General features: G+C 55.6%; 1 protein-coding gene across 1 annotated transcript; it reads left to right on the forward strand.

Moving 5' to 3' along the window:
- Window positions 1-1,669: 1,669 nt before the first annotated feature.
- SLC18A2 (solute carrier family 18 member A2) lies at window positions 1,670-26,903 on the forward strand (the record flags this gene model as incomplete). The annotated part of the gene is made up of 15 exons (XM_079792929.1): window positions 1,670-1,790; window positions 3,155-3,512; window positions 12,057-12,115; window positions 12,386-12,469; window positions 12,764-12,856; window positions 13,570-13,659; window positions 13,748-13,791; window positions 13,865-13,925; window positions 15,745-15,840; window positions 17,876-17,954; window positions 18,133-18,184; window positions 19,102-19,165; window positions 21,066-21,185; window positions 21,321-21,454; window positions 26,802-26,903. The coding sequence occupies 15 exons, from the start codon at window positions 1,670-1,672 to the stop codon at window positions 26,901-26,903; spliced, it is 1,557 nt and encodes a 518-aa protein (XP_079649055.1).
- Window positions 26,904-26,960: the final 57 nt, after the last annotated feature.

Consider the following 26,960-nt stretch of genomic DNA (forward strand, 5'->3'; position numbering starts at 1 on the left):
CAACATAGACTCGCCCAGGCCGTGGCATTTTGTGGAAGAGCCACACTCAAGGGGCCAAAGAGCCGCATGTGGCTCGCGAGCCGCAGTTTGCTGACCACGGAGTTAAGCTTACGGGGTAATATTGGTTACATCACCTGTATATCCTACTTGTGCTCACCACCCCAAGTGCAGTCTCCTCCCCTCACCTTGTGTTGGACCCCCTTTACCCTCCTCCTCCCCCACCACCCGCTTCCCCTCCGGTAACCATTCTGTTGTCCGAGGTGGGTTGTGCTGTGTGCGTTGTGGTCTGCTGTTTGTTGATTTGTCGCTTTCTGTTGCATTTCCCACATACGAATGAAATCATTAGGTGCTTGTCCTTTTCCGACTGACTTACTCCAGTTAGCCCAGATACTCGCAAGGTCCACCCACGTTGTCGCAAAGGGCACTATTTCATCTTATTTAACGACTGAGCGTAGCATCCATTGTAAAAATGTACCACGTCTTCTTTAACCCACCGTCCTGCTTCCCCATCACCAGCTTGAGCGGAGGCCTCAGGCTCCAGAGCGGGGGGGGTGGGGGGGGGTGGGGGGGGTGGGTGGGGGGGGTGGGGGGGGGTGGGTGGGGGGGGTGGGGGGGGGGAGGGGTGGGGGGTAGGTAGGGGGGTGGTGTATGCTGAGTGCCTTCCCCAGGAAAGTAAGGCTGTTCCGGCTCCCAACACCCTATGCCTCCTTCCCTGGCCGTCGCCCAGGGGCCTTCATGACCTCGGGGCCAATTTCAGGGACTGGACAGTGAGGATCCACAGCAGCTCCAGCCGCTCCCTCCCTACTTGGGGCCAGATGAATCCAACACTTCTCACTTTGGCCCCTGACCCTCACGGCCCCTCCCCCAGGGACCCTTGACCCCTCCCCCGTGGAGCCCCTGACTCGTCCCCAGGTGCCGAGGACTCGCGGCCACGTGCGGGCGGAGTCTGAGCTCCCGGCGCTGTGGACAGGCGCCCCCGGGGTGGACGCGGCGCGGGTCTGGGCGGCGTGGAGGCCCCTCCTGCGCAGCGACCGCGGCCCCTCCCGCTCCTAGCCCCCCGCCCCCGTTCCACGCCGGCCGCTCCGTGACGTCACAGCCGGACCCGCTAAACCGAGTGGCGGCGGCGAGGCGCTAGGGTGGAGACTGCGACCCAGAGGCGCCCGGACGGACGGAGCGCACAGCGGCCAGGCAGGCAGCGGCCGGAGACGCGAGGTAACGCCGACCCCGCTCCCTGCCCACGGGGCTCGGTGCTGGGGCCGAGCGCCCGGGTCGCGGGGGGAGCGCAGGGGAGAGGGGGTGGCGAGGGTAGGGGGAGCCTCCAAAGCGCAGCGCGCGGGGCTCCGGGCGGCCAGGGCGCAGGACGCACAGCGCGCGCCGTCCCGCGGCGCTTTCCGGGCGCGCTGGGTGGAAGCCAGACCCTCGGGGCGGCGGAGAGCGGGATAGCACCCCCGAGATCCAGGGGCGCCCCCGACGGCGCCCGCGGGCGACATTGCCCCGGAGCACAGGTGTGGCTGAGGACGTGCGTGCCGCGGGTGAGCCGAGGGGTACGCCGGGGACCCGCCCGCACCGCCCTTTCTGCAGCCAGGGGAGTGTGAGCTTGGAGGGTGCGGGAACCCCCATCCGCCACGGCCCCTCACCTCTCCCCCTGCCCGCAGCCCAGCCCCGAGCCATGGCCCTGAGCGAGTGGGCGCTGGTCCGCCGGCTGCTGGACGGCCGTCACTCCAGGAAGCTCATCCTGTTCATCGTGTTCCTCGCGCTGCTTCTGGACAACATGCTGCTCACCGTCGTGGGTACGTGCGCCCTGTCCCCCCACCCCCCGCCCGACACCCCTTCCCTGGGCGCCCCACTCACCCGAGCGCGGCCTGGGAAAGTTGGAGAAGGCGCTTTGCAAAAACACATCCCCCAACACGGCTACGCTGGGGCTACTGAGAGGGAGCCGCGCTTGTGGCTTCGTTTTCCTGGTGGTCAGGTCAAAATGTGACGCCCGATAGGGCCCAGAGCTTCTGTTTCCTCCTGATAATGCCCAGCCGACCCCCCCACCCCCCACCCCCGCCTGCCCACTGTCGCCGCGGTGGAAAAGATTTCTTTTAAGGACTAGCAATTTTCCGAGCTCCCAGGAAGGTTATAAGACTCACTTTGCTCCCTGAAAAGGAGGGCTGATAATGTGATGGAACATGGAGGAACAAATAGACCCCCCTCCCTCGGAGAAGGGAAGTGGCAGTTCAGTCTGTTGTATCCTTGAATGACTCAGGATGGAAACGGTTCTAGACCATTTCAGGAGCAATTCGAAGAGTGTTCCTTTCAGCCTTTTTCCTAGAATGGGTTTTTTAAAAAAAACAAACAACTTAAACCCGGCTCTCATAACTAGCCTCGTTAACAGCGAAGCGTTTGGCATGCTTTTCCTTTACAGTGGCCACATTTGTAATGAGTAAAAGAAAGTATTTTTGAGTTTCGACTCCCAGGGGTGGGAGTGGTATCTCCCCTCTCCATTGGCAGGTTTTCTCGAGACCGTCTCAGAGCTGCAAGTGGTCAGGCGTTCAGGTGATCAGAGACGTGAGGTGTGAGGTGGGTCGGAGTTCAGTGGCCGGGGCCTCCGTCTCCTTTGTGTTGAAGGTTCTGTTGTCACACACGTGCCCAAAGCTGCTGCTATTACAGCAAAAGGTTTTCCTTTCTCTCTACTGAAAGTCTCAGAAATGCTCCGGATAGGATGCAAACTTGCCGATTCCCACCCGAGAACCAGAGATGACTTCCTGCCGGTTTATTTCTTTCTAAGACACACAATGCAATTTAGGTTTCTGTTTCCTTGATTCATTCAATTAAAGGTCTTTCGAGCCTCTTTCTGAGAAGCTCTGGTTGTTGACCCTGGGTCAGCACGGACTCAGCCTCAGCCCAGATTTTGCTTTCCCAAAGTATTTCTGGGGTGGAACCCTGAACGGAGAAAACCCAGGGAGGAACCGATTCTCTGGAGCTAGCCTGCTGGGGCGTCATCCTCTCCAGGGAGCTAAGCAGTGTCAGTAGGGGAGGGGGCCGGAAGGGGTGTTCATACCACCTCTCTGTGTCTCGTTGATATTTGACGTGACCATCCCTCTTCCGGCATTTGTCCCGGGGAGGGTCTCAGGGCAGTCACCGCCTTCCCATTCTGTCTTGTCCCCAGTCCCCATCATCCCAAGTTACTTGTACAGCATCGAGCACGAGAAAAATGCAACCGAAGTCCCGACGGCCCGGCCAGCGCCCACAGCCTCCCCCTCGGACGGCTTCCAGAGCATCTTTTCCTACTATGACAACTCCACCGTGGCCACTGGGAATACCACCGGAGACCTCCCGGGGCGGCCGCTGCCCAGGGCCACCACACAGCCCATGGTGACGGTGACCAACGGGTCCGCGGGCCCCTCCGACTGTCCCAGCGCAGACAAGGACCTCCTGAATGAAAACGTGCAGGTTGGCCTGCTGTTCGCCTCCAAAGCCACGGTCCAGCTCCTCACCAACCCGTTCATAGGACTGCTGACCAACAGGTAGGTGACAGTATTTTGGCCCAAGAGTTTATTTATATTTATATTGTTCCAAGCTCATTTCCCCCCAGGGATTCTGTTTCTCGTTCATCTTTTAGCAGAATCTGGGAACCAGTAGAGGGTGAGCTTGGGGGGGAAAAAATCCAATCCCTTCTCCTTTTTGATTCTGCCCATAGTTAATTACGATTTCCCATTCATCTGCCTTTCATTGCTGCCTCTGTTGCTTAAAAAAATAAGAAAATGTTAAGGATTTCGGCATCGGATTCTCCGTGCCTTGCAGTTGTCTCTCCTCTCCCACCTCTGGCCCTGTCCCTCGGCGTAGAAAGCCAGGCGTCGTCTTTAGAGCCGGCGAGGTGGAGCCTCAAGGAGCTGGCCAGGTGGGGGTGTGGGGAAAGATGGGTCATCCGCTGCTGAGATGACAGTCCCGAGGCGGAGGTCGTGCGCAGTGTGGCAGGTTCATCCCCTGCCAGTTTCTGAGCTTTGCCCACGTGCACACAGGGAGGGCAATGGACGCTGTTTTCTGCATCATCCAAACCAGCTAAGAACGCCCCACATCAGCCCCAAACTAGGTTTATGTAAACCTAGATGTTCCGGACGTTTCTGGGGCCCCATTACTTTGAACACTTGTTCGTATTTCCATTGTTGGTGACCTCCCAGCAGGTCTCTGTTCAGGAGGGGACCCAGCTCTGCCTGGCCCGTGGAGGCTCAGGGCTTGCCGTCGAGGGGAGGGGCGTCAGCTGCAAGGAGGGGGAGCTGATTCAGCGTCAGTGGCGGCGGCAGGCTGCCCTGTGAGCAGTGTACCCCCGAAGGCAGAAGGGCCAGACATGGCCGAGGAGGACGTGCCCAGAGTCCTATATGTGAACCAGGTCTAGAAGCATGAACAGAGCCAAAGAGTAGAGATGGGGGAGGCAGGGGGGCTGTGAGCTAGGGAGGGCAGAGCCGGGGAACGGGGTGGGCGAGTCTCTAGAAGGCCCCGAGTGCTGGGTGGAGAAAGGAGCGGGGTTTTTATTGAGGGGCCACTTGGAAGCCATCGGAGGTTCCAAAGCCAAGCTGAAGAGTCAGCAAGGAAGCCGGCTTTGGGCAGGTCCACCCAGCACCCAGTGTAGGCTGGGAATGGAGGTGCTTATACCTGCCCAGGCTTTGGCCTAGGGATGGGGCGGGGGAGGGGGGAGAGGGGGAGCCCAGCAGGGCAGCAGCAGGCATGAAACCAAGCCCGGGGCCCTTCTCAGGGTGGGGCTCCGCATGACAGGTGGCTGAGGCCAGCTCTGGGGCTGGGGTCCGGGAGAGAGGAGAGCGGGTACGGAGATCTGCCTCCCCCCGCACAAGCTGCCCCCGGACACACGGAGGGGGCAGCCGCTGTACCCATGGCGAGTTGGACGGAAGCACATTGGCAACGTTGGCCATTTGGTTTTCTGGACTGAGGAGTGCCGTTGAGGCGATTGGAACAATCCTAAGCCAGGCCCAGCCAGTCTGCGTGAGGCAGCGGTATGGAGCCGCCACGTAAAATACGCCAAGCAAATTAACTCCTCGATGACGGCAAGATGCACCACTGGCTGGGCGACGAGGGGGCTCCTCCTGCTCTTTAGGGGGAAACAGCAGGCTCTTCCACAAAATACCATGGCCTGGGCGAGTCTATTTTGAAGAAGTGGCGTTAGAAGAAGTTTAAGTTTAAAAAATTTGGCTCTCAAAAGAAATTTCAATCGTTGTCCTGTTGATATTTGGCTCTGTTGACTAATGAGTTTGCTGACCACTGGACTAGGGGATGTGCCCGCAACCAAGGTACACGCCCTTGACCAGAATCGAACCTGGGACCCTTCAGTCCATAATAGTGCAGGGGTTTCCCTTCTTTTTCCAAGACCAAGAGCCCTTCTGACACTGCATCTGGTAGCTCTGGCGGGTGGCTCAGTTGGTTGGAGCATCATCAGGGACACCAGAGGATTGGGGGTTCAGTTCCTGGTCAGGGTAACGTGCCCTAGGTGCAGGTTTAATTCCCAGTCGGGGCAGGTGTGGTAGACGATCGGTCAATGTTTCTCTCTCTCCCTTCCTCTCTCTAGAATCAATAGAAACATATCCTCGGGTGATATAATTACAGAAAAGGGCTCAGGGTTTTGTATACTGAGACGGCAAAGAGCTCAAATGCTCTGTGGGAAAATTGAGGACATTATTATAATGATGCCCTGTTATTACGGTGGGTGTGATTGTCATATACAGGGTAATGCTTAAAAACTGGGCTGAAGGGATGCGAGCATTCCAGCTTTCCAAATGCAGGTGGCAAATGAAAAGCATTGAAGAAGTCCCCTTCTTTTTTTTTTTTACAGAGAGGAAGGGAGAGGGATAGAGAGTCAGAAACATCGATGAGAGAAACATTGATCAGCTGCCTCCTGCACACCCCCTACTAGGGGATGTGCCCGCAACCAAGGTACATGCCCTTGACTGGAATTCGAACCTGGGACCCTTCAGTCCGCAGGCTGACGCTCTATCCACTGAGCCAAACTGGTTAGGGCAAGAAGTCCCCTTCTTGTTTTGAATGCTTTGTTTATTCCATGAGGAAGAGGCCTGTTTACGACCAGGGAGGCCTTTCCTATAGTAACTACTCCAAAGGCTTTGACTTGCAGCCCCCAAGGCTCCTGGGTGGGGCTCTGGGGGAAAAAAAAAAAAAAAGTCTTCAAGAGAAACCTATTTTTGTTTTGTGACCTGTGAAATGTAGTCTATTCTTAAGGTGAATAATCCACTTTGGAATTTATCTAGAGCAAAATTTTAAACCCTAACTGGTTCCCCCAGCTACCAAGCAAATGTCAAAATAACCTTCATCTTTTAGCACTTCCTTGTAAGGTGGGAAATACAAGTGCCCTTGAATATCGATGCTGGCAGAATAATGGAGTGAAGTCTAACCCTCCAAAAATGATCATGATTTGTGATTCCCTTCCCCCCCCCCTCCCCCCAGTATTTTCCAAGCTCCGCAGACCTTAGTCTGGGGACTTACAGCATTTCTGGGCACGCCACGGGTTCTGCTCAGAGAAGCGATAAACACGTTCCATTTTCCTTTACAGAATCCTCTCTTGTGAGCCATTGCCAGTCGTCTTTGGTGTAATTTGTGCCAATCAGATCCTCAATTACCAACAAGATGTGTGATTCGTTTCCAGGATTGTAAACAAGTGTGCTTACAACAGCGTTTCACGGTCGGTCGGCGACTATGTTTCCGATTAAAGAGTCGTTCCAAACACAGAGCGTCAGAGCTGGGAGAGAGTTGAGCAGAGGCTCTGGGGCCAGTCCTAGGACTTGACAGGCTCTTGGCCGTTTGGGAGGAGGAAGTATTTGCCCAGGACCAGGCCAGGGCCCAGCCTGTGTGGTGTCTTCCCCGCCTTGTTCTTGCCACTTGCTTACTGTTACACAGTGTGTAAGCTTGGCTCCTAAGAGTCAGTAATGCAGGTCAAACTCTCTCTTTCTTGCATCCACTGAGGCTCTCTCTGGTGGTCCCAGGCTGGACCAGTAAAGGCCCCAACAGTGAGTTGTTGATGGTTCTTTGTAACCCAAGGGCAGGGGGTCCCGGGGAAAATCAGCCTGGTTTTCTAGACACGGACCTTCCCTCACCTCCTTGGCCCTAAAAACAGAACAAAACAATACAACTCTATTTCCAGCCACTGGTGTGAGCTGGTCTGCCTTCCTAGCATCTCTGCAGTGCTTCTGAGGGGGAAAAAAAAGAGGCTGCCTGAACCCCCAAAGACATGGCGGTGGGGAGCTACCCAGAGACAGGCAGCTTGGAGCCACTCCTTCTCCGTGGCCGGGATGCTGCCGTGTGAGTGGCTTTTGTGGGCGGATGATGCAAGAGGCCGGCTGCCTGCCTGCCCTTTTAAATATCAGATCCGATCGCACGCCAAACCCTGCAAATAAGACAGGACAGTGCCTGGAAGCATGGTGAGGGTTCACCGGGGAGTCACTTCTCTTGGACTTGACTCTTCTGATGCCATGTTTTTACTGAAACATAGGTGACCAGATAGGGAGCAGAGGACCTCGAATGGGGCAAGTGGAGCGGTCACACCAGGAACACTGTCGATCGCCTGCGGGTGCCTCCGGTGCCTCGAGTCCCGTCTTGGAGGCGCGTGTGACTTACTTTGCAATTCCAGTTTGTTTATTTCAGTCTTGCCTTGTGTGTAAAAGGGAGTGAAAGGACTAATACAGTGGTTCTCAACCTTCCTAATGCCGCGACCCTTGAATACAGTTCCTCATGTTGTGGTGACCCCCAACCATACAATTATTTTCGTTGCTGCTTCATAACTGTAAATTTGCTGCTGTGATGAATCGTAATGTAAATATCTGTGTTTTCCGATGGTCTTGGGCTCTACAGCAGCGGTTCTCAACCTGTGGGTCGCCTAAGACCATCGGAAAACACAGATATTTACATTACGATTCATTAACAGCAGCAAAATTACAGTTATGAAGCAGCAACGAAAATAATGTTATGGTTGGGGGTCGTCACAACATGAGGAACTGTATTCAAGGGTCGCGGCATCAGGAAGGTTGAGAACCACTGGACTAATACTTGGCAACACCTGTTCGCATTCAGCCCGGCACGTGGGTTTCGGACACGCACCTGCGTAAAAGCGATGCTCCGGGCAGGTGCGCGATGTGAAAACCCCTCTCCGTGTCTCTGTCCGCACTTCAGACGCAGACTGTGGCTGCGCGGCCTTCGCTTGCTGAGCGTCAGGATGGCACAGTGGTTGCATCTTTGGGACGGAAAGTTGTTCCAGAGCGAGCGGGGCCGCGAGGGAAAGGGTTAACACCGGGCAGCTCCGGGGCCTCCCTCCTCAGCTTGTCATTGTCTCCGTGGTCTGCTTTTTATCAAGCCGGTGACAGTGGCTTAATTTATTTCCATAGTTACCTAGTGTATTTGAAAGCCAGTTATTTCCCCCACAGATCGTAGCCAGCATCTGAACGACACGGAGGAAGCCACAGGGCACAGAAGCGCGACGCAATCTGCTGTGGTTAACCCTCCCCCCGCCCGCCCCAAGCCGGTCGGTCTGAAGTGGGCTTTGTAGGAATAAGCGGTGACCTTTTCAGCTGCTCAGGGATGGGGAAACCAGCTGCCCCGACGCGGTTAGGGTGGCGTGACGGGGCCTTCCCGTCTGGAAGCGGAAGAAGCTGGCCGGGGAACTGGCCGTTTGTCAGGGACCAGAGCCCCCGCTTGAGCTGTGTGTCAGGGACGGGGGGGCGGGGATCGGGCGGGGGGCACACCTCGGAGAGGAAGAGAGCCATGGCTCCCGTGGCTCCCTGTGCACAGCTGGGAGCTGAGAAAGACAGACCCCCCGGGCTGAACCTGAGAGTCTGGTTTCATTGACAGAATGATTGACAGTAAGCTCCCCAGAGGGGCCTGTCGATTTAAATTATTCCGTTTACGGACGTGCACTCCCCGAACCCCCTTTCAGGAGGGTGCTGGGATCATTGAAAAAGGAGACGTCACTTCTTGTCTCTTCCGGTGACAGTTTGTACCCTATGTGTGCTTGCTTTTGTCCCTTACCGTTGGGGGTGGGGGGTGGGGGAGGCGGGGGGTGGAGCGGGGGAGAGGGAACAGGTCTCGCAAGCCTGAGTTTGGAACTCGCGTGGTCTCCATGGCAAAGGTAAACCAGTTAGTAGCTCGTCAGTGATGAAGTGGGGGATACGGGGTTCTCCACCCGCCCTGTCGGGTGTGTTGAACGACGGCACCTTGACTGCTTTGCCCTTTTTCCCAGGGACTCAGTATGTGACTTGCAATCTTATTCCGATCGGATTAACTGCTCCCCGGCGCTCGGGCGGAGGATGGCCGGGGGCTGGGATGACTCGGCAGGGGTGATAATGGGAGATTTGGTTAAAGGTTTGCCGCATCACGTCTAGCTGTGCTGGGCAGGACTCTAATTGAGAAGGCCTTGCATCCAGACAGGAGGCGACTCAGATGGTGATGACTAACGGCAGCCGAGGCTCTGCCCACTCAGGAGACGTGGTGGGGCAGGAGAAGGCGGTGGCGATCTGCCCATCACTCGGGGACCGGGGCCTTGGCTGACCCTCCTTCTGCGGCGGATGCTGAGGGGGCTAGAAGGGTTGAGGGTGGATCCAGGAGTGTGTCTTTGCGCTGGGCTGGGCTGGGCTGGGCTGCAGGGCCAGGCTGCCCGGCAGTTTCCATGGGGCAGCCCCGTCAGCGGCGTGGCCAGCGTTGAAAGTGTAGGGCCCGCGTGTCCGGTAGTGAGACCGCAGTAACGGGAGCCCACTGGTGTCTGAGGCAGTTGGCTTGCGCTGCGATAGTGGGTGAGCCACCACCCCGTCTCTGAACCTCGCTTTCTCACCCAAGACGAGGGTTTGGACTGGCCAGCCGTGGAGGGTCCTTCCAAATTGGCCATTTGGTTATCCCGTACCTGCTTCATTAAGTCCCAAAGGATTTTAAAAGCAGTAACTGCAGTGCAGAGCCAACTGGCTTTAGGTGAAGGTGAAACTGTGGACCTTCTGTTCCACTCACCGCACATGCACGTGTGCTCCTGTGATCAGGGTCCCCACCAAAGGGCACACTAGCAGGACCTGGCCCGCCTCAGGTGCTGGAGATATGTTGGTGCCCTGAATTGGGGACAAGTTACTTCAGTTCGCTGAGCCTCAGTGTGGCCATCTGAAAAATGGGAATAGAGCCAGCGACCTCATGGAGCTGCGAAGACCATCACAGGTGGCACTGCCCGCTCTTTCCCCACGGGCGGCCTCAGGGACTGCCAGGGCCTCCTGGTGACAAGCAGCCCGCCCCAGCTGTGTCCTGCCAGGCGACCTGGGCCAGTGGCCGGGCTGCAGCCTGGGCGTAAGAATCGCTGGCATGTCAACAGCTTTGCACACGTATGGAAACGGTGTTCATCCCGGGGCAGCTGCGAGCATTGTCATACGTCTGTTCTTCCCCCAGAAGCAAAGCACAGTAGTTGCTGAGAAATATGAACTGCCTGGAGCACTGCTCTCTGAGCCTCCGGCAAGTTTCCTCATTCAGGACCCAGAGCACAGAGCGGTCAGCTCCGGGCTAATGGAGACGAGAGAGGCGGCCACGTGATGGCCATCTGAACGGCGGTTCAGAGCCTGGTGTCTCTCCTGGCTCACCAGGTTCACCTGCCTCACCTGCCTCACCTGGCTCACCTGGCTGGCCTTGAGCCCCGCTTTGTGAACTGCATGCTCTCCTCAGGTCACAGTGGGGATCTGCATGGGTGTGTGAGAAGGAATCTGTCATGATTTGAGGATGCACATGAAGCATTTAAAAAAAGAGGGGGGGCAGTGCATGGCCAGGAGCACTGTTGGAAAGGTGGTATTGACAGCCTTTGGCTCCCTGGGGAGGTGGGAGAGTTTGCAGGGAAAGCCCTGGGCTGGACGAAGTGGCCTGGGGTGCAGTCAGCCAGAGGACGTCTAACAAGTCACTCATTTGTGCCCGAGTGTCCGCACGTGTGAAACGGGCAGGCGGTGCTGTCCTCGTCCAATCGTTGAGCCGCTGGGTGTAAGTGCTTGAGGATGGAGTGAGTGAGAACTACGACTTTTAGTCCAGAGTAGAAGAGCCCTTTTGGGCTGAGTGACCGGGACTCGGGACTTTTTGGTCTAGGATCCAGGCGGGGGCCGGGGGAGGGGGGGAACGAGGCCTGGAGATGCTCAGGGCTGCTCTGGGCTGCCGCAGACTCCCAGAGAGCGATGGCTCAGCCGGCATCGCATACCCTTTCGGGCGGGGGACCAGGAAGCTGCCTGCACCCTCGTGCCCCATGCAAATGGCAGGGACCGAGGTGTCTGTGTAATCAGCAGAAACAGAGAGGCCGAGGAAGGGGCTGAGGGAGGCGCCCTGGTCGCAGTGTACACCCACACCTCACCAGATACTCACCCGCTTCTGGGAGGGGGGCGGTGGTGAGCTCCCTGGGAGGCTGGGGCGAGACTTGCTGGGCTAAGGGCAGGGCCAGGCGTCCAGCCAGGGGCGAGATACAGAAAGGCCAAGGTCTTCTCACCATGCCACCCGCCCGGTGGCAGAGCCCTGTATGGGCCGTGCTCTTACGGAGCGATTAGGATGTAGGGTTTGTGCTCAGAAAATGAGGCCTGTCTTCCTCGCCTAGCCTCCCCGGGCTCAGCACGAAGATGGATGGGGACGTCTTGCTCCCTGACGGCCTCTTCGATGCAGAGCAGTTGTCTCGCTGGCCGATGGGATCCTGGCCTCACTTGATTGCAATTGTGTCTTTGGAGAAGCTCTAGCAACGACTACGATGAAAGAAATAATACTTAAAAAATGGTGGAACCAGGGGCCGTATATTTGGGCCGTGCTCTGGGCTACTTGCCAATATTGTGTTAGCATTTATTCCGGAGAAATGTCTGTTCGGACTGGGAGTCCGTCAATGTATTCACCCTCGGAGACAGTCAAACACCGAAAGGTCACGCAGGAAGCGCCAACTGTATGAATTTTTAGGAACGTTGACCCAGCGCTTACCTGCCGGCTCCCAGAGGGCAGGCGGGAGAGCCGCGGAGAGAAGCCTTAGGAAAACACGAAGCAGCCGCCGGATGTCCCTCGCGGTTTTTGTTTTGCAGAATCGGCTATCCGATTCCAATGTTTGTGGGATTCTGCATCATGTTCATCTCCACGATTAGTAAGTGCCTCGGGTTTGCCTTTGGAGCGCGGGTCACGGGAAGGGTTCTGATGGCCAAGAGCCCGGAGTTGAGAACCCAGATCCCGGGTTGGGGCGGGGAGGTGGGTAAAAACTGCAGAAAGAAATTCATTGGGGGGGGGGGGGGTCTTCGTGGGCAGAAACAGGGTGGTTACTATGGCAACAAACCCTGTTTGACCTGGTTCGGTCGGTCGCAGTGGCAGTCGGCCTGCCCTGACCCGGCCCGGCCCGGCCCGGTCCTTCTCCCCGCAGTGTTCGCCTTCTCCAGGAGTTACGCCCTCCTGCTGATCGCCAGGTCGCTGCAGGGCATCGGCTCCTCCTGCTCCTCGGTGGCTGGTAGGTGTGGGCGTGCCCGAGTAAGTCCGTGCCCGGGGGTCTTGAGTCTGTCCCAGGGGCCACCAGCATTGCCCCATCGCCAGCCCCTCACCTTGCGAGCTGGGTGATTCCGGGAATCAAGGTTTCGGGGGTGGGGACTGGCCGAGGGCTTGTGGAGAAGGTCCCCGCCTCCGCGTTGGACCCTTCGTGGTCTTACGTTTTCATGAATCTGATGGGTTGGGCCGCTCCCAGGTCCAGGTTGGGGAGGGAAGGCGAGTCACGGGTAATTCTTTCGACGTTTCTTTTCCTGCGTAGGGATGGGCATGCTTGCCAGCGTGTACACAGATGACGAGGAGAGAGGCAACGCCATGGGGATCGCCCTGGGCGGCCTGGCCATGGGGGTCTTAGGTGGGTAAGGTCCACGCGGAGGCGCCGGCAGCCTGTCTGTGCTGGACAGCGACAGTCCTTCCCCCCTGATTCCCTAACTGTCCCTTTCCTTCCCTACTTTCGGGGAGCCTTCCTGACAGGGGTGGCCCTGGGATCCCCCTGGCTCTACCCCCAGACTTGCCGGGGAAGCTTAGGAAACCAGCCCCAGGCCTCCCAGGCCCAGATGCACAGGGGGCTTGACCAGGATGGTCTGCCAGGATCCTTCCTCGCCGCTCACATGTCTCTGGGTTAACGCTGAGAGGACCGCCCCGCCTCCGAGTCTGCCCCCCGCCCCCCTGACCGGCCTCCCAGACCAGGGGTGGTATCTTCCCCGCCAGAGATCGGGGTCCCCGCCTTTTCCTCTGTTACATTCCCCCCTCCTCCGAGCCCACCATCCCTGTCTGTGCTGGTGCATGAGGGATGAAGTCCTCGCCGACCAGGATCTTGTTCCCCTCTGACCTTCACTTTGGGGTGACCCTTCGGGTCTCTTGCCCGTGTCCCAGACGTGGAGCCGCTGGGAGGCAGTAGCCAGGGCACTTCACATCACTGGATGTAGAGTAGGGTGGCCACCACCAGTAGCTTCTAGAACAAAACAGAGAGCGAAGCACAAGAAACCGATGGCCGGTCCATGTGGGGTGGGGCTGGGGCATCGGCCCACCTCGGCCTGAAGGATTAGCTCGCTCTCTCCCTGGCAGTGGGCCCCCCCTTCGGGAGTGTGCTCTACGAGTTTGTGGGGAAGACGGCCCCGTTCCTGGTGCTGGCTGCCCTGGTGCTCCTGGATGGAGGTGAGTCCCCGCATGGACCGGGGCCGGGACCTGGGCACAGGTGCTGAGCGGGTCTCTGAGCCACCCTCCTCCTGTCTGTCCCCCGCAGCTATCCAGCTCTGCGTGCTCCAGCCGTCCCGGGCGCAGCCGGAGGTGAGCCTCGGGGGCGGAGGGCGCCGCGCCCGCCTCGTCCCCTCTTCTAACCCTCGTCCCGCTTCCTCCCCAGAGCCAGAAGGGGACGCCACTGACCACGCTGCTGAAGGACCCCTACATCCTCATCGCCGCAGGTGGGGCTCCCTCTGGCACCCCGGTCCTTCTCAGCCCAGGGGTGGGGGCGGATGGCGAGGACCAGCGTTCACGTAGCGGCTGGAAAGACTGGGCTGTGCAGAGGCATGAAGGACACGAGGAGGTTCTGCGTCACAGAAACGGTTTCCTCCCGTCATTCGTTTCTGACGCTCGGCCAGCTGCCGTGTAGCTTTCCATTTGGGGCAAAGGTGTCTGCGTCTCGGAGGCCCCCCCACCCCGAGTTTGTTGTGGGTCACGCTTGCTCTGCGTTGGTGGCAAAGGCCGTCCCTGCTTGGCCCTGAACTTCCGGAAGGAGTCCGTGGCCTCACTGCAGGCGTCTGGCTGGGGGTCTGACTCACCTTGACCCGTGTGACCCACACCAACAACAGGGCCCCGAGGGCAGACCCAGCAGGCGTCCTGCCCAGCAGAGAGGCCTGGGTGGGAGACTCCCTGTGGCCAAAGGATCTTGGGCCTTTGGGCTCTTGGCCTCGGGGGCTCAGAGGACCTCTCTCGGAGTGGGGGGGGGTCTCCTCAGGACCATCCCAGTGACACAGGCCTGGGCTGCCCGACAAGGGACCAGTCTCATGCTGCCTGGCCTGGATTTGGTGGTCAGCACGGTCCTTGGGGTCAGGCTGGCGGTGGGGTGGGGGGAAGGGGAGGAGGGGGGGAGGGCAGGCGGGGCAGCCCTGAAGTGTGGCTCTCTGCAGCCAGTGTTGGGTTAGTCTAAGCAGGAGTCCCGAGCACGAGGCAGGGCGGCAGCCAGGTGAAGTGGGTACACGCCCTGCCCACGGGTATTCAAATTCAGGCTTTTCCAAAACCCCGGCTGGTTTTGTTGGAGCCTCTGCTGCAGGGTCTGGTCAGGGGGCACCTGTGTAACCCTGGCGTAGGTCCTGTCTGTCGTCCAAAGGGACGCAAACCTGGTGTGGTGACCTCTTCACCCAGGGGACGCGCTCTGTGTCCCTGACCAGCAGTCCGGAGCCAGATGCCCGTGGAGCCCTGGCTGGCCCAGGTGGGGTGAGGTGTGGTGAGAGAGGGGGCCCCAGAGATGTGACTCCCTGCACCTCGGGGCAGACACCTGGGCAGGCTGAGCGGCTGGGCCCCTCCTGCCTCCGCCTCTCGGACCCTCACTGTCTGGTCCCTGGTCGTGGAGGGAGGTCAAGATTTTAGCAAATTAGAGCCCCCCCACCCCCCGGGCACAGCACGGGGAGCTCTCAGGGTGATGGGAAGAGTTCCGTGTGTCTTGGTCCAGATGGTTCTACGTTCCCAAAGGGTTCTGGTTCTCAGAGTGGCAACGGGGCATTTGCAGAGAGACCCTAGATGCGTAGTTGACTGAAAAGAAATCCCACAACAGCATGTCTGCACAGAATGCCTTGGGTGTGGGGGCGTCCCGGGGCTTCATCAGGAAGATCTGCACTCAGTGCACAAGGGGGCGCGCGCAGGTGCAGCGGCCTCCGGTGGCCCGAGTCTGTGTGGTCTGTGTGCTGCTGTGTGACCTCACGCAAGTCACTCCATTAGCGATCGGAGCTCCCGTTCTTTGTTAATAAGTCAGGAAAGTTAAACCAAATGATCTTGAAAGTTGCCTCCAGCTCCAAACTTTATGACTCTGGGAATCTAGTTGTTATAATAATTATAATTAATAATAACACTACCCTCTTCACGCTCCCCTTGGTCCCTCGTTTCTCTTCCTTACAGAAGTAGGAAAAGTTCTGGGTCTCCACGCTGCTGGCGCTGGCTGTGGGCACGTGAGGTTTAGCTGTGCTTGGCGGTGGTTAAGGGACACTCGGGCCTCAGACGCCCACTAACCCTCTTGCTCCCTTAAAGGGTCCATCTGCTTTGCAAACATGGCCATCGCCATGCTGGAGCCGGCCCTGCCCATCTGGATGATGGAGACCATGTGTTCCCGCAAGTGGCAGCTGGGTAAGGCCTGGGGCGGGCTCCTGTGCGTCTAGGACTTCTGTCCCCAGGGCGGGGCCATCCCCGTCCCCCTGCGGAGCTGCGGGGGCCAGGATGACGGAGTGGCTTTCTGTGTGACACTTCATGGGGTCAGTCCTTAGGGGAGCGGCTTTGCCCAAGATGAGGAGCCGCTCCTCATGCCTCATTGCCAGCCCTGAGCTGTGTTCCCAGACTTCCTTCCTCTCTGGTCCCCACAGTGTTTCCCGGGGTTTGGTGGCCGTGGCTGGGAGTGTCCTGCATGGGCTTTGCGGCGCGCTTGGGCTGAGCTGTTGGGCTGATGTTTTGATGTCTTCACTTAATTGACTGGGGGCCCTGATTGAAAGCGGCAGGCCCTGCACAGGCCACTTAAGCTGCTCTGTCCTCTCCCTCCAGACACAGCCTGGGGCTGGCTCTATGGTCTTTACAGTCAGCGAGGGGCCCGGGCATCGGGCTAGGTCGCAGGCCGCCTCGGTTCCTCAGGAGACCTCTGGTGGGGCTCAGCACCCACGCCAGACGGCCCCCTCTCCACCAGTGACGTCACCCCTTCCTCGCTCCGAGAGAGACTTGGTTGTTGAAGAGAATCACTTTGCTTCCCCTGCTCTGCGCCACCTGCAGTGTGGTCTCCGCGGCGCGTGGCCCGCCTCTGCCGGAGCCTCGCAGGCCCCTCTGCGCCTTGGTGGGCGGGCAGCCTGGGTGACAAGAGCGAGGACCCAGTGCCCAGCCCTCCCTGCTCAGGGTCCTGACCGGGCGCCAGGGAAGCCAGTCTGCCCTGATGCCCCCCCGATCATTTCTGGAGAAAGAGCGGAGGTTTGAAATCAAAGCAACTTTCACGAGGTGTGTGCAAGGCGCAGAGTCCAATCTGGTACCCCTGGTTTCAAGAAAAAACACTGGAATTTTGAACTCTAAGAGTCTGAAAAGCCATCTTTCTGAAAGTGGGTTTCCTGTTGTTTTAATAGTGCGTAGGGACGAGAGAGAGCTGCTGGGGACAGATCCCCTGGCAGCCGAGCCTGGTCCGCCTTGGGTCAGCCTCCCGTTCACTGCCGAGGGCACGGGCAAGGCCACCACTGCCACCAGCAGCTGGACATCAGCCCGGGCGCGCCCCGAGGTCACAAGGTCCCTCTCCTGGGAGAGCTCTCAACCTTGGACATGACAATATCAGTCACCTATGACTTGGCCCCCAAAACGACCACATAGACATTTATCTTTTTGGTGTGGAAAGATGTTCATAAAGCTAATTGAAAAAAAGCAGGGCAGGTGGCGGGGGCGGGGGGGGCAATGGTAAGATATGTACACATATAATACCTTAATAAAAAATGAGAAAAAGAAAAAGAAAAAAAGCAGGGCGTAGAACAGTAGGTACAATCCCATTTTGGGGGAAAAACAAACAAAATCCCGTGTGCACACATTTATGATGTATACGTAAACTTGGCACATTTATTGTTAAAGGGCCCTGACCAGGGATCGAACCCGCAACCTTGGCATAGCGGGATGATGCTCTAACCAGCCGAGCTACCCAGCCAGGGCACATACACATAAACTTATAAGGGAAAATAATGTGTGTGTGGGGGGGTTATCCCAGGGATGGGTTTTGGGGTTTTAACCTTTTTGGGGTCCTTCTCTTACTGTTCCCTAATTTCCTCCATGCCTGTTGTCTGTCTTCGGTCCTACAACGAGGAGGGAGGAGGGGACAGGCCTGGTACCATGTGGGGTGGCAGGTGCCCTGTCCTGACATTGCGGCGCTGCGGGTGTCTGTCCACGTGCAGGGCTCCGCGCCAGGCAGAGATGGAGGCGCCGATAGAGAAATGAATTTCGTGTCTGCAGTGTCTCCGCAGCTTTGTGGACGGACGAGCCGTGCGGGGTCCGGGCTGGCCCCGCAGCCGCCGGATATTAGCTGCCCCGGTGCCGGCCCCGGGGCTGCATTGCATCGGCTCTAATCGCCACCGCGGAGGCGGCGATGATTAGTTTTCCTAACGTGCGGCTGGTATCAGTGCTGATAAGGTGTCCTTTTCATCACTTACAGGCGTTGCCTTCTTGCCAGCTAGTATCTCTTATCTCATTGGAACCAATATCTTTGGGATACTCGCACACAAGATAGGGAGGTAAGATGCAATGGAAACAACGCTCCGTGTCTTCTAATAACGCCATTCTTTAAAAATAAAAATGCTCTGTGTTTCTGTCTTGGCAATGGCAAGCAGTTGTTGTGATTTCCATTGAAAATGTGGACTGGGGGACAAAAAGGGACATGTATTGATGGTGGGTGGTTGTTGTTTTTCACAGGTGGCTTTGTGCCCTGCTGGGAATGATAATTGTGGGGATCAGCATTTTATGGGTGAGTAAAAGGCCGCATTTAACAAGTGGAGATGGTCAGTAGGTAGAACTTTTTGCTTTGGGCAAGAATCACCCAAGAAATATCGTTTAGCAGTTTGAAGCTTGTTGATAATGCGTTTCCTTACATCCTTTATTTTCTTGTAATTTTTTTATCATCTTAGAAATTTTGGACAAGCCTTCTCCAAGGGATATATTTTCACTTAATGCCAGTTGGAAGTTATAATATCATTACTAGAGGCCCGATGCATGATATTCGTGCAAGAATAGGCCTTCCTTCCCCTGGCTTCACTCCCAGCCGCCCAGGAGCCGGCAAGTCCTCGCTTCTGTCTGGAGCACAGCTCCAGTAGCTCCCTCCACCGCCCCCCTTCCCCTCATAGCAGGCTCCCAGCCTGCATATGCAAATTAACCTCCATATTTGTTGGGTTAATTTGCATACTTACTCTAATTGGCTGTGGGCGTAGCGGAGTGATGGTTAATTTGCATGTTTCTCTTTTATTAGGTAAGATATGTCACCCACCCCTACTCCCATCACCTAAACATTATAATGTCTTAAGCACTTTAGGGTGACTACCCTGGAACAATAGCAAGATCCTTTTTTCTAGAATAAAACATCATCTTCCTGTGGCCAGTATCTACCCCAAATGGGTTTTTGGGTCCTTATCAGAAAGGGAGTGTGGACCAGGCCGATCTTGCACATCGGGAGTTGACCAGTGTTTTGGGGTGCTCACAAAACCCGTTTCGGCTCCAGCTGGAAAGATGGGAGGGTGTGGTTCTCCCCAAACCCACCCACCTCCCCCCGGTTTCCTTAGAAGGGAACACACGTACCGGGCTGGAGACAACATATTTTGAAGACTTTCCAAGATAATTGCGAGCTGTGTATCACGTGATTTTAGTGTAACATTTTATTTCCTCTTACAGATTCCTTTTGCAAAAAACATTTATGGACTCATAGCTCCCAACTTCGGAGTTGGTTTCGCAATTGGTAAGTCACAGGAGCCTGGTGCCTCGACTTAAAACGGTCGTTTTCCCCCATTGCTGAGAAAGATTTCCTCTCACTCAGGCTGAACCTAAACTTTCTAGAAGCGTGAGAGGAGGCTGTGGGCAGCCAAGCCCCAGGACAGCCTGTAGATCGTCCACAGAAAAAATGGCTGCTTCCACGCACTAGTCATTCGTTTCCTGAAAGCCAGCGTTTTAAGAAGCTTGGTATCTGCAGAAGCTGACGCGCCACTGGGCAAACCAGAGCGTTCCCCCACGCAGGGCCCTTTGTTTGGGCTCAGACCTGAGAACAGATCTTCTCCGATGAGGCTGGGGGAGCAGGCTTCACGGGTATTTTTGTGAGGTTTGGTCCAGAAAAGGTGGACAGGTGCAGTGGTGACCACCTGTGCTTCAGGAATTTTCACGGGCCAATGAGACGAGTCTTTGCAACGTGAAGAACAATAAATCCTACGTTAGGAAAATCCTGTTAGTATTTTGGATGAAGAGTCCACGTTTGTTCCTCCTTTAGAATCTGTAGATCGATCATGATACAAGTAAACACTGAGTTGATCACAGGGAAAGGCAGGCATTTATTCCTGGGTACAAAGAGAGCAGAGCCTTGGGCGACCCCTCGGACCAGGTTAGGTCCCCTGAGCGTATAGGTGTCCTCTCACGTGCCTTCGTAGCATCGGTCACCATTGGAATTCATTTTCAACCCTTTGCTTAACGTCCAACTCTCTTGTTCTCCCGTGTCCCCACACCTTGCACGTACTCGGTGATCAGCAAATACCATTGAGTGAAGGGAATTTCCCTCATCCTCCTGCCCCTGGGGCTTGGGGAGGTGAGGGAATGAGTGGTCTGCTGGGGGCATTCACAGGTGCTGTCTCCCTAGTCAGTCATTGCCAGGCCCATGGGATAGGTGGGGAACCGATGTTCAGAGAGAGAAGCCATGACCGCACTCACCCAGCCAGGGATTTGAACCCAGAACATGTGCTCTTTTTTCTTTTTAATATATTGTTATTGATTTCAGAGAGGAAGGGAGAGGGAGAGAGAGAGAAACATCAGTGATGAGAGAGAACCATTGATTGGCTGCCTCCTGCACACCCCCCACTGGGGATCCAGCCTGCAACCCGGGCTTGTGCCCTGACCAGGAATGGAACCGCGCCTCCTGGTTCATAGGCTGAAGATTAACCACTGAGGCCCGCCGGCTGGGCTGTATTCTTTCTTTATGCTTCCTGTCCCCGACTGCTCAGGAGACCAGAAACTGTACTAGTGGTCTTGGTGGTGGTAGTGTTTTTGTTGTCTCTCCCCCCCTCACCCCCCCACTGCCCCCAGTAATGAGCAAACTTCTTTTGATTTTAATTCCATGAGTAGGGCCAGATGGTCCCTCAGACTCCTCGTTCTGATTCCTTCTGACCCTGCCCACTGTGTGGGGCCAACGTGTGCATGGAGAGGAGACTGCGTGAGGCATGTAGGCGTGTCTCCTCGTTGAGGGCAAGGGACGAGTGGACCAGAAACGAGTGAACCGGGGAAACAGCAACAGGAAGCAGGCGGGGGTCCGAGGGCCAGTGAGCAGCAGCCGCTGGCTCTGGAGAATGGGGCAGAGCCACCAGAGGACTGAGTGCCCTCTGTCAGAGGACAGGCCACTTGGACAGTGCGGACGAGGTGAGGCAAGGCAGGGAACAGGCACCTGGCGGCCTGGTCCGGTCCCCGCCTCGGCTGCCTCCCGTCCGTCTTCAGCCAGAGGTGTGTTGTAGGGAGTCTGGCTCAAGACGTGCAGGTGGGGAATTTCGCCAGAAGGGGAGGCGGCAGCAGGGATGTGAGGTTAGGACCCTCCTGACATCTGACATCCATCCCATCTTCAGTGTGAAACCGTTCTCTGTGGACTGTGTTCCCCGGCCCCACAGGCATGGTGGACTCCTCAATGATGCCCATCATGGGCTACCTGGTGGACCTGCGGCACGTGTCCGTCTACGGGAGTGTGTACGCCATTGCAGACGTGGCCTTTTGTATGGGGTACGCTATAGGTAAGGGGTCGGCCTGACAAAGCCACCTTTTGTCTCGGCACGACCGAGAGAGCCTACTGAAAACCATCCGAACCTTCGCGTCTTTCCGTGGCACGGCGTCTGCAGAGAGCTTACCTAATTCTCTGTTTCCTGAAGGTCCTTCCGCCGGCGGGGCTATCGCGAAGGCAATTGGATTTCCGTGGCTCATGAGAATTATTGGAATCATTAATATTCTTTTTGCTCCTCTCTGCTTCTTTCTTCGAAGTCCACCTGCCAAGGAAGAAAAAATGGTGAGAAAACTTTAGGATGTGTTGAAGTGTTTCTTGACCATTGTAGCACAGTCTTTTGGATCCTTCCTTTCTTTTTTTTCCTTTGGAGACTAGGTTTTATTTTATTTTTAATTTTTTTGATATACTTTTTATTGTTGATAGTATTACAGATGTCTCCTATTTGCCCCTCCCAGCCCCCCCCCCCCCAGGTCTTCACTACCTTATTGCCCGAGTCCATGGGCTATGCCTGTCAGTATGTAAGTTCTTTGGTTTCTCTCTTCTCGCTACCCCCATCCGCACATTGAGGTATGTTTCTTAATTCTAAAGTACGTTCCTGCTCCTTTTGGGGAGAACTCTCCAAACATAAATGGTAAGAGTTCCTTTTTAGTTTATACCACAGCAGACAAGCTGCTGCTTTACTGTAACCAAGCGTTATGGTTATCCATGTGTAGAGTAAAATTATTTTTGTACATAGATTAGCAGTCGGTAGGCTCTTTTGTCAATGAAATATAAACATGGGGTCATTGTCTGTTTCTTGAACGTTTGGAAAATATGGACATCAGCCTGGGCTTACACCCTGCATGTACTCCTGCACATACTCCTGCGATCAGCCGTTTCTGGCGCTGTTCGCCCTTCTCCCAGCCCTTGCAGCTTTCAGCGATAGCGACTCAGGCCTCACTGCCTAAGGTTCCGGAGGTGGTTCTAGTGTAGGTAACAGGCCCTTAGGGGAAAATGCTGTATAGGCACCTTCGGGCACACATCTAACGTTGAAATTCCTAGTTTTCATGACCAGAATCATGGCCATAGGCAAGATAGAATGTGAAGTATTCCTCTTTTGCATACGTTCAAAGTTATCAGTTCTGAGTTTGAATTCTGAAATGCTTCAGCCATTTTAACCTTTCTGATAAGCATGTAAAGCTGGAGGTGGTGGGTGTTGCTGCTTTGTGAACATCGAATGGTGACAGATGCTCCTCCAGCTAAGAGCAGAGGCCCTCAGGTTAGGGATGGATGGGAGAAAGCAGGCAGGGAGGTGGCATGTGTGGTTCATGAATGGATATGATGTTGGCTCGCTCTCGATCTTCTGCTGGGAGCACACCCCTAGTTCTCCCTGACGGTTGAGCTGAAGTGGATCTGGGTGCTTTGGCTTTTCATGAACGGCATGCCCTTTTATGATTTCCCCCAAACAGCGGATTTAAAGACAGATGCAGACCCTCAAGTTTGGTGCCATGCAGCCTGTATTAGCTTGGGGCATTTTTTTTTTTGCATTTATCAATCTGTTCAATATATTTGAAAAATATATCCAGCACTATGCCCTTTATTATGTAGGATTTAACTTGGTCATTTAAAAAATACTTTTATTGATTTCAGGGAGGAAGGGAGAGGGAGAGAGAGATAGAAACATCAATGATAAGAGAGAATCCTGGATCGGCTGCCTCCTGCACGCCCCACACTGGAGATTGAGCCCACAAGCAACTGTGACCTCCTGGTTTATAGGTCGGTGCCCAACCGCGGAGCCACAGTGGCCTGGCTCACTCCATCACTTTGAATTACTCATGACCCGTTTGACTCAATGAAGAGGCATGGAGGTGCTGTGGAAATACTCTGACGGAGGCCCCCCTCTCTCCCTGCCTCTTGCTCAGTCAGCGGCCTCTCCACAGCCCTGTACGGTGGGTCTCTCTGGGACTCCCCTCTTTTCCGGCCTGGTTGTGTAGGTTCCCTTCCCATCTTTGTTTGACGGGCCCCAGCACAGGACTTTGCCCAAATCAGGCTCAGGAAATTCTCAGTGCAGCAAGGATTTGATTGAGGCTAATCACCGACACATGCCTCTGTCACCCGGGAGACTGTAAGACTCTTGGGGGAGAGGGAAGGGCGGACACAGGCCCTGGAGCAGGACTGGCACCTCATAGGGTTGTTGGGGGGATTAAAGGAAAGAATCCCACAGAGGGCTCAGCCCAGGTCTGGCATCCAGGAAGTGCTCCGTCATTCTTGCTCTTACCCCAAACCTCTGACTTCGGTCCCTGTCTCATCCTCCCCCTCTTCCCTCTGTGACGTGAGAGCTTCCTTTTGCTGGTCAGACCCCAGAACGGCCGAGCGGTCTCCCGGCCAAGGCAGCAGACGTTCGTCAGTGGCTGTGGCGTTATCGTTCATTGACAGCCTGATGGCTTATCTGGGGGGCGGGGGGGGGGGGAAGGAAATGGTGAGGTCGGAGGCCCAGCGGGGGTGCGGTGGGAGGTGCCGGCCCAGCCAGCTACCGCTCTGAGCCCCGCTGAATGAAGGCTGGCCCCGGGCTGCTGCTCCTTCCACAGTTCAGCCAAGGCTTTAGTTCATTTAAAAAGAAAAATGCTGCAGGAAATGGAAGAGCGTCCTCAAAGGCAAAGCAACAAGAATTACAGGCTTCCAGAAAGCCACTTGCGCCGTGAAAGGTCAGAACCCTTCCTGAGCGCCCAGCAAGCTGAGTCGTTAAACACTGGAGAAAGAGTGCATCTCGCTGCCCGCCATCGATGCCATCATCGAAGGCATCGCATTGGATGCCCCTTGACTGGCACGCTGGCAGCAGTGCTGCCTACTCACTGTGGGGACCCTGGCTCCTAAGGTCAAGGGGGACCGAGGCAGGTCAGGTGGCCGCGGCGGAGAAGGGATTGGTGACCGCCCCTTTGAGTGTCCGCACTCAGGACCCGCACTTACCAATGCGGCGGGGGGGAGGGGGGGGGCGGGCGGAGAGACATGAGATCGGGAATAAGAAATACAAACCGTAGCAAATAATATAATTGGTTCCTTAGGCCGCATCCTGCTGATGTGTTTGGACTTGGGCTATTGTGTATTGAACGGTCGGTCTAATGCTGTCCTCACAGGTCCCAAGTCATACAGTCCTGAGCTGTTTGTGAGCACTTGAGTTTTTCTTCCATTTATTTTACTGGATTTCTGTGGGGTTTTTGTGAGTTTGTTTTTAATGATCAATGTTGAGTCAGCAATGCAGGTGAAGAGGAAAACACTGTTCACTCAAGTGCCTCAGCAAGAAAGAAATGTCACACGATCCTTTGAAGAAGACTGTATTCCAGTTATAAGACAATTAACATGCAGCCGTAGCTCTCAGAGCCCCAGTCGGGAACAGCTGCGTTCTGGTGTGGGTTTTTCTTTCGTTGAAGAATTAGTTTCAAAGACGGGGCATGATTCTTGCATCCCAGGACTGCCCAGACAGGAAAGCAGGCGGTGTGAGGATTGGGGCTCTTTCCCTGGGTGGCTCTGGGTTCTCCGCGCATCGACTCATCAAGTCCTTCCCACTGTCTCCTCGATGCTGCGGGGTGGGCACGGAGGGGGCCACCGGAAGCAAAAAAGGCTGGGTATATTCTGTGTATTATCATCTACTTACAGACACGTGTCCCTGCCGGCTAGTATGGCTCAGTGGTTGAGCATCGTCCCATGTACCAAGAGGTCGCTGGTTCCATTCCAGGCCAGGGCTCATGCCCAGGTTGCAGGCTTGATTTCCCAGTAGGGGCCATGTAGGAGGCAGCCAATGGATGTTTACTCCCATCAGTGTTTCTCTCTTTCCTTCAAACATCCTCTTTTTAAAATCAATTTTTTAAAAAGTTAAAAAAAGAGATGGAGCCCTAGCCAGTTTGGCTTAGTGGATAGGGTGTTGGCCTGTGAACCAAAGGGCCCCGGGTTCGATTCCGGTCAAGAGCACGTACCTTGGTTGCAGGCTCCTCCCCAGCCCGGGCACTGGTCAGGGCTCGTGCAGGAGACAATCAGTTGATGTGTTTCTCTCACATCGATGTTTCTCTCTGTCTTTCCCTCTCTCTTCGACTCCCTCTAAAAATCAATGGGAAAATATCCTCAGGTGAGGATTAAAAAAAGAAAAAAGAGATGGAGGGCTTAAGCTTTTGGCAAGTTGCGGGGGTGGGGGGGGGGGCGTTAAGCCTTCTGTGCGACAAGGACACATCCACAGGGGAGGATGGTCCTGGTGCACACTGTCAGTTGCCTCGATTACTTACTTTTAGAAATTGAGCTCTTTATGGAATACATGCATCAATTCACTTGGCAAGAAGCGGAATAAAAAGTGGAGCTGAGTTTGTAGCTGACGGTTGGAGCTGGCAGCCTAACAGAGGGTCAAGGAAGTCCTTATCTCAGCAGGTCACACAGGCAGATCATTCTAGAATGCTTGGGAAAAGAGAAGTGGGGTGGGCACAGAGCGAAGTCCGAGAAGCTTATCAAACCTGAGGAACGAGAAGTGGGAGGCATAGCGCACGGACGCCGAGAGAGGCTGCAACGTTTTAATCCACGTCATTGTGTCCATTGGGGTTTTCAAACTGCATCGGAAGGGATTAGGAGGCTAGTTCGTGTGGAAGAAACCTCCGGAAGACATGCCCTGAGGAGAGAATTCCTTTAGTTGGCACAGCGTCCCCTGCTGTCCTCGCACTCGCGATGGATGGCACCGTGGGCGGCGACGCTGGCTGGACTCACACCTGCCCTGTCCCAGCTGTGCATCCGTCAGGTTCTCAGCCTGGACCACCACGCAGGGCCATCAGCCCACCACACGCGATGCGTGAAGTTGAGGTATTCCATTGAAGATGCTTCGCGAGGTCCTGGGTGATACACACCAGCTATGTGGTCAGGCGGGCTTGGTCTGTACATTTTCAGGAATAATGACTCAAGTGCCGGTCAATTGAAGATCAGTGGACCGTTTATGTTCACAAGAGAAATGTTTTTTAAAAAATTCATACAGTTGAGCACGAGTTGGGCAGCCAGGAACTGGGGAGAGGTGCTCTGACGTGCGGTTTATGGAAAGATAAGGGCCGTGGGATGTTCTCGCCTCTAGGGCAATCTAAGGGGCTGTAGCCAAGGCCTTAGAACACGGTGAGGGTGGTCCGTGAAGATGGGAATCAGAACCCGATCCACAGACAAGGGAGACAGTCCAGTCCATCCGGGACGTCTCTAACACCAGAGCTGGCGTCCTCAGGAGAGAGCACGTCCTTGTGGAGTGTTGCCGTGTGAAGTCTGCAAACAGGTTGGATGGACCACCCCTCCCCCAATTCCAAGATTCTGAGTATAACTCTTCCTAAACCAACCTGCATATGCCTTTCGTCAGAGCTTACAGGGCACCCCAAATCCACTTAGCGGCCCTGCGGTTAGAATGAAAATACTGCGGAGACCCCTCCTGGCATATCCTATTCCCCGAAATGTTCACCATGTAGAACCCCAGGCTTTCTGGGCCAGGCAGCTTGCAGTTGCACCAAATGACTGGTGAATAGAGGGTGGATCGATCTATCTACACACACACACACACACACACACACACAAATCTTAGAAACGGTTAAAACCATCTTTCTGAAACAGGACGTTAATGTATCTGCCCTTTGCTCTCTTTTAGGCTATTCTCATGGATCACAACTGCACGGTTAAAACAAAAATGTACACTCAGAACAATGTCCAGTCGTACCCGCTAGGTGACGAAGAATCTGAAAGTGACTGAGACCCTCAAAAGTCGTCAGAGCATTCCGCCGTGTGAAGCAGTGTTCCCCGTGCAGTG

The sequence above is a fragment of the Cnephaeus nilssonii genome (genome assembly GCF_951640355.1).
Source record: "Cnephaeus nilssonii genome assembly, chromosome: 16".
Taxonomy (NCBI): domain Eukaryota; kingdom Metazoa; phylum Chordata; class Mammalia; order Chiroptera; family Vespertilionidae; genus Cnephaeus; species Cnephaeus nilssonii.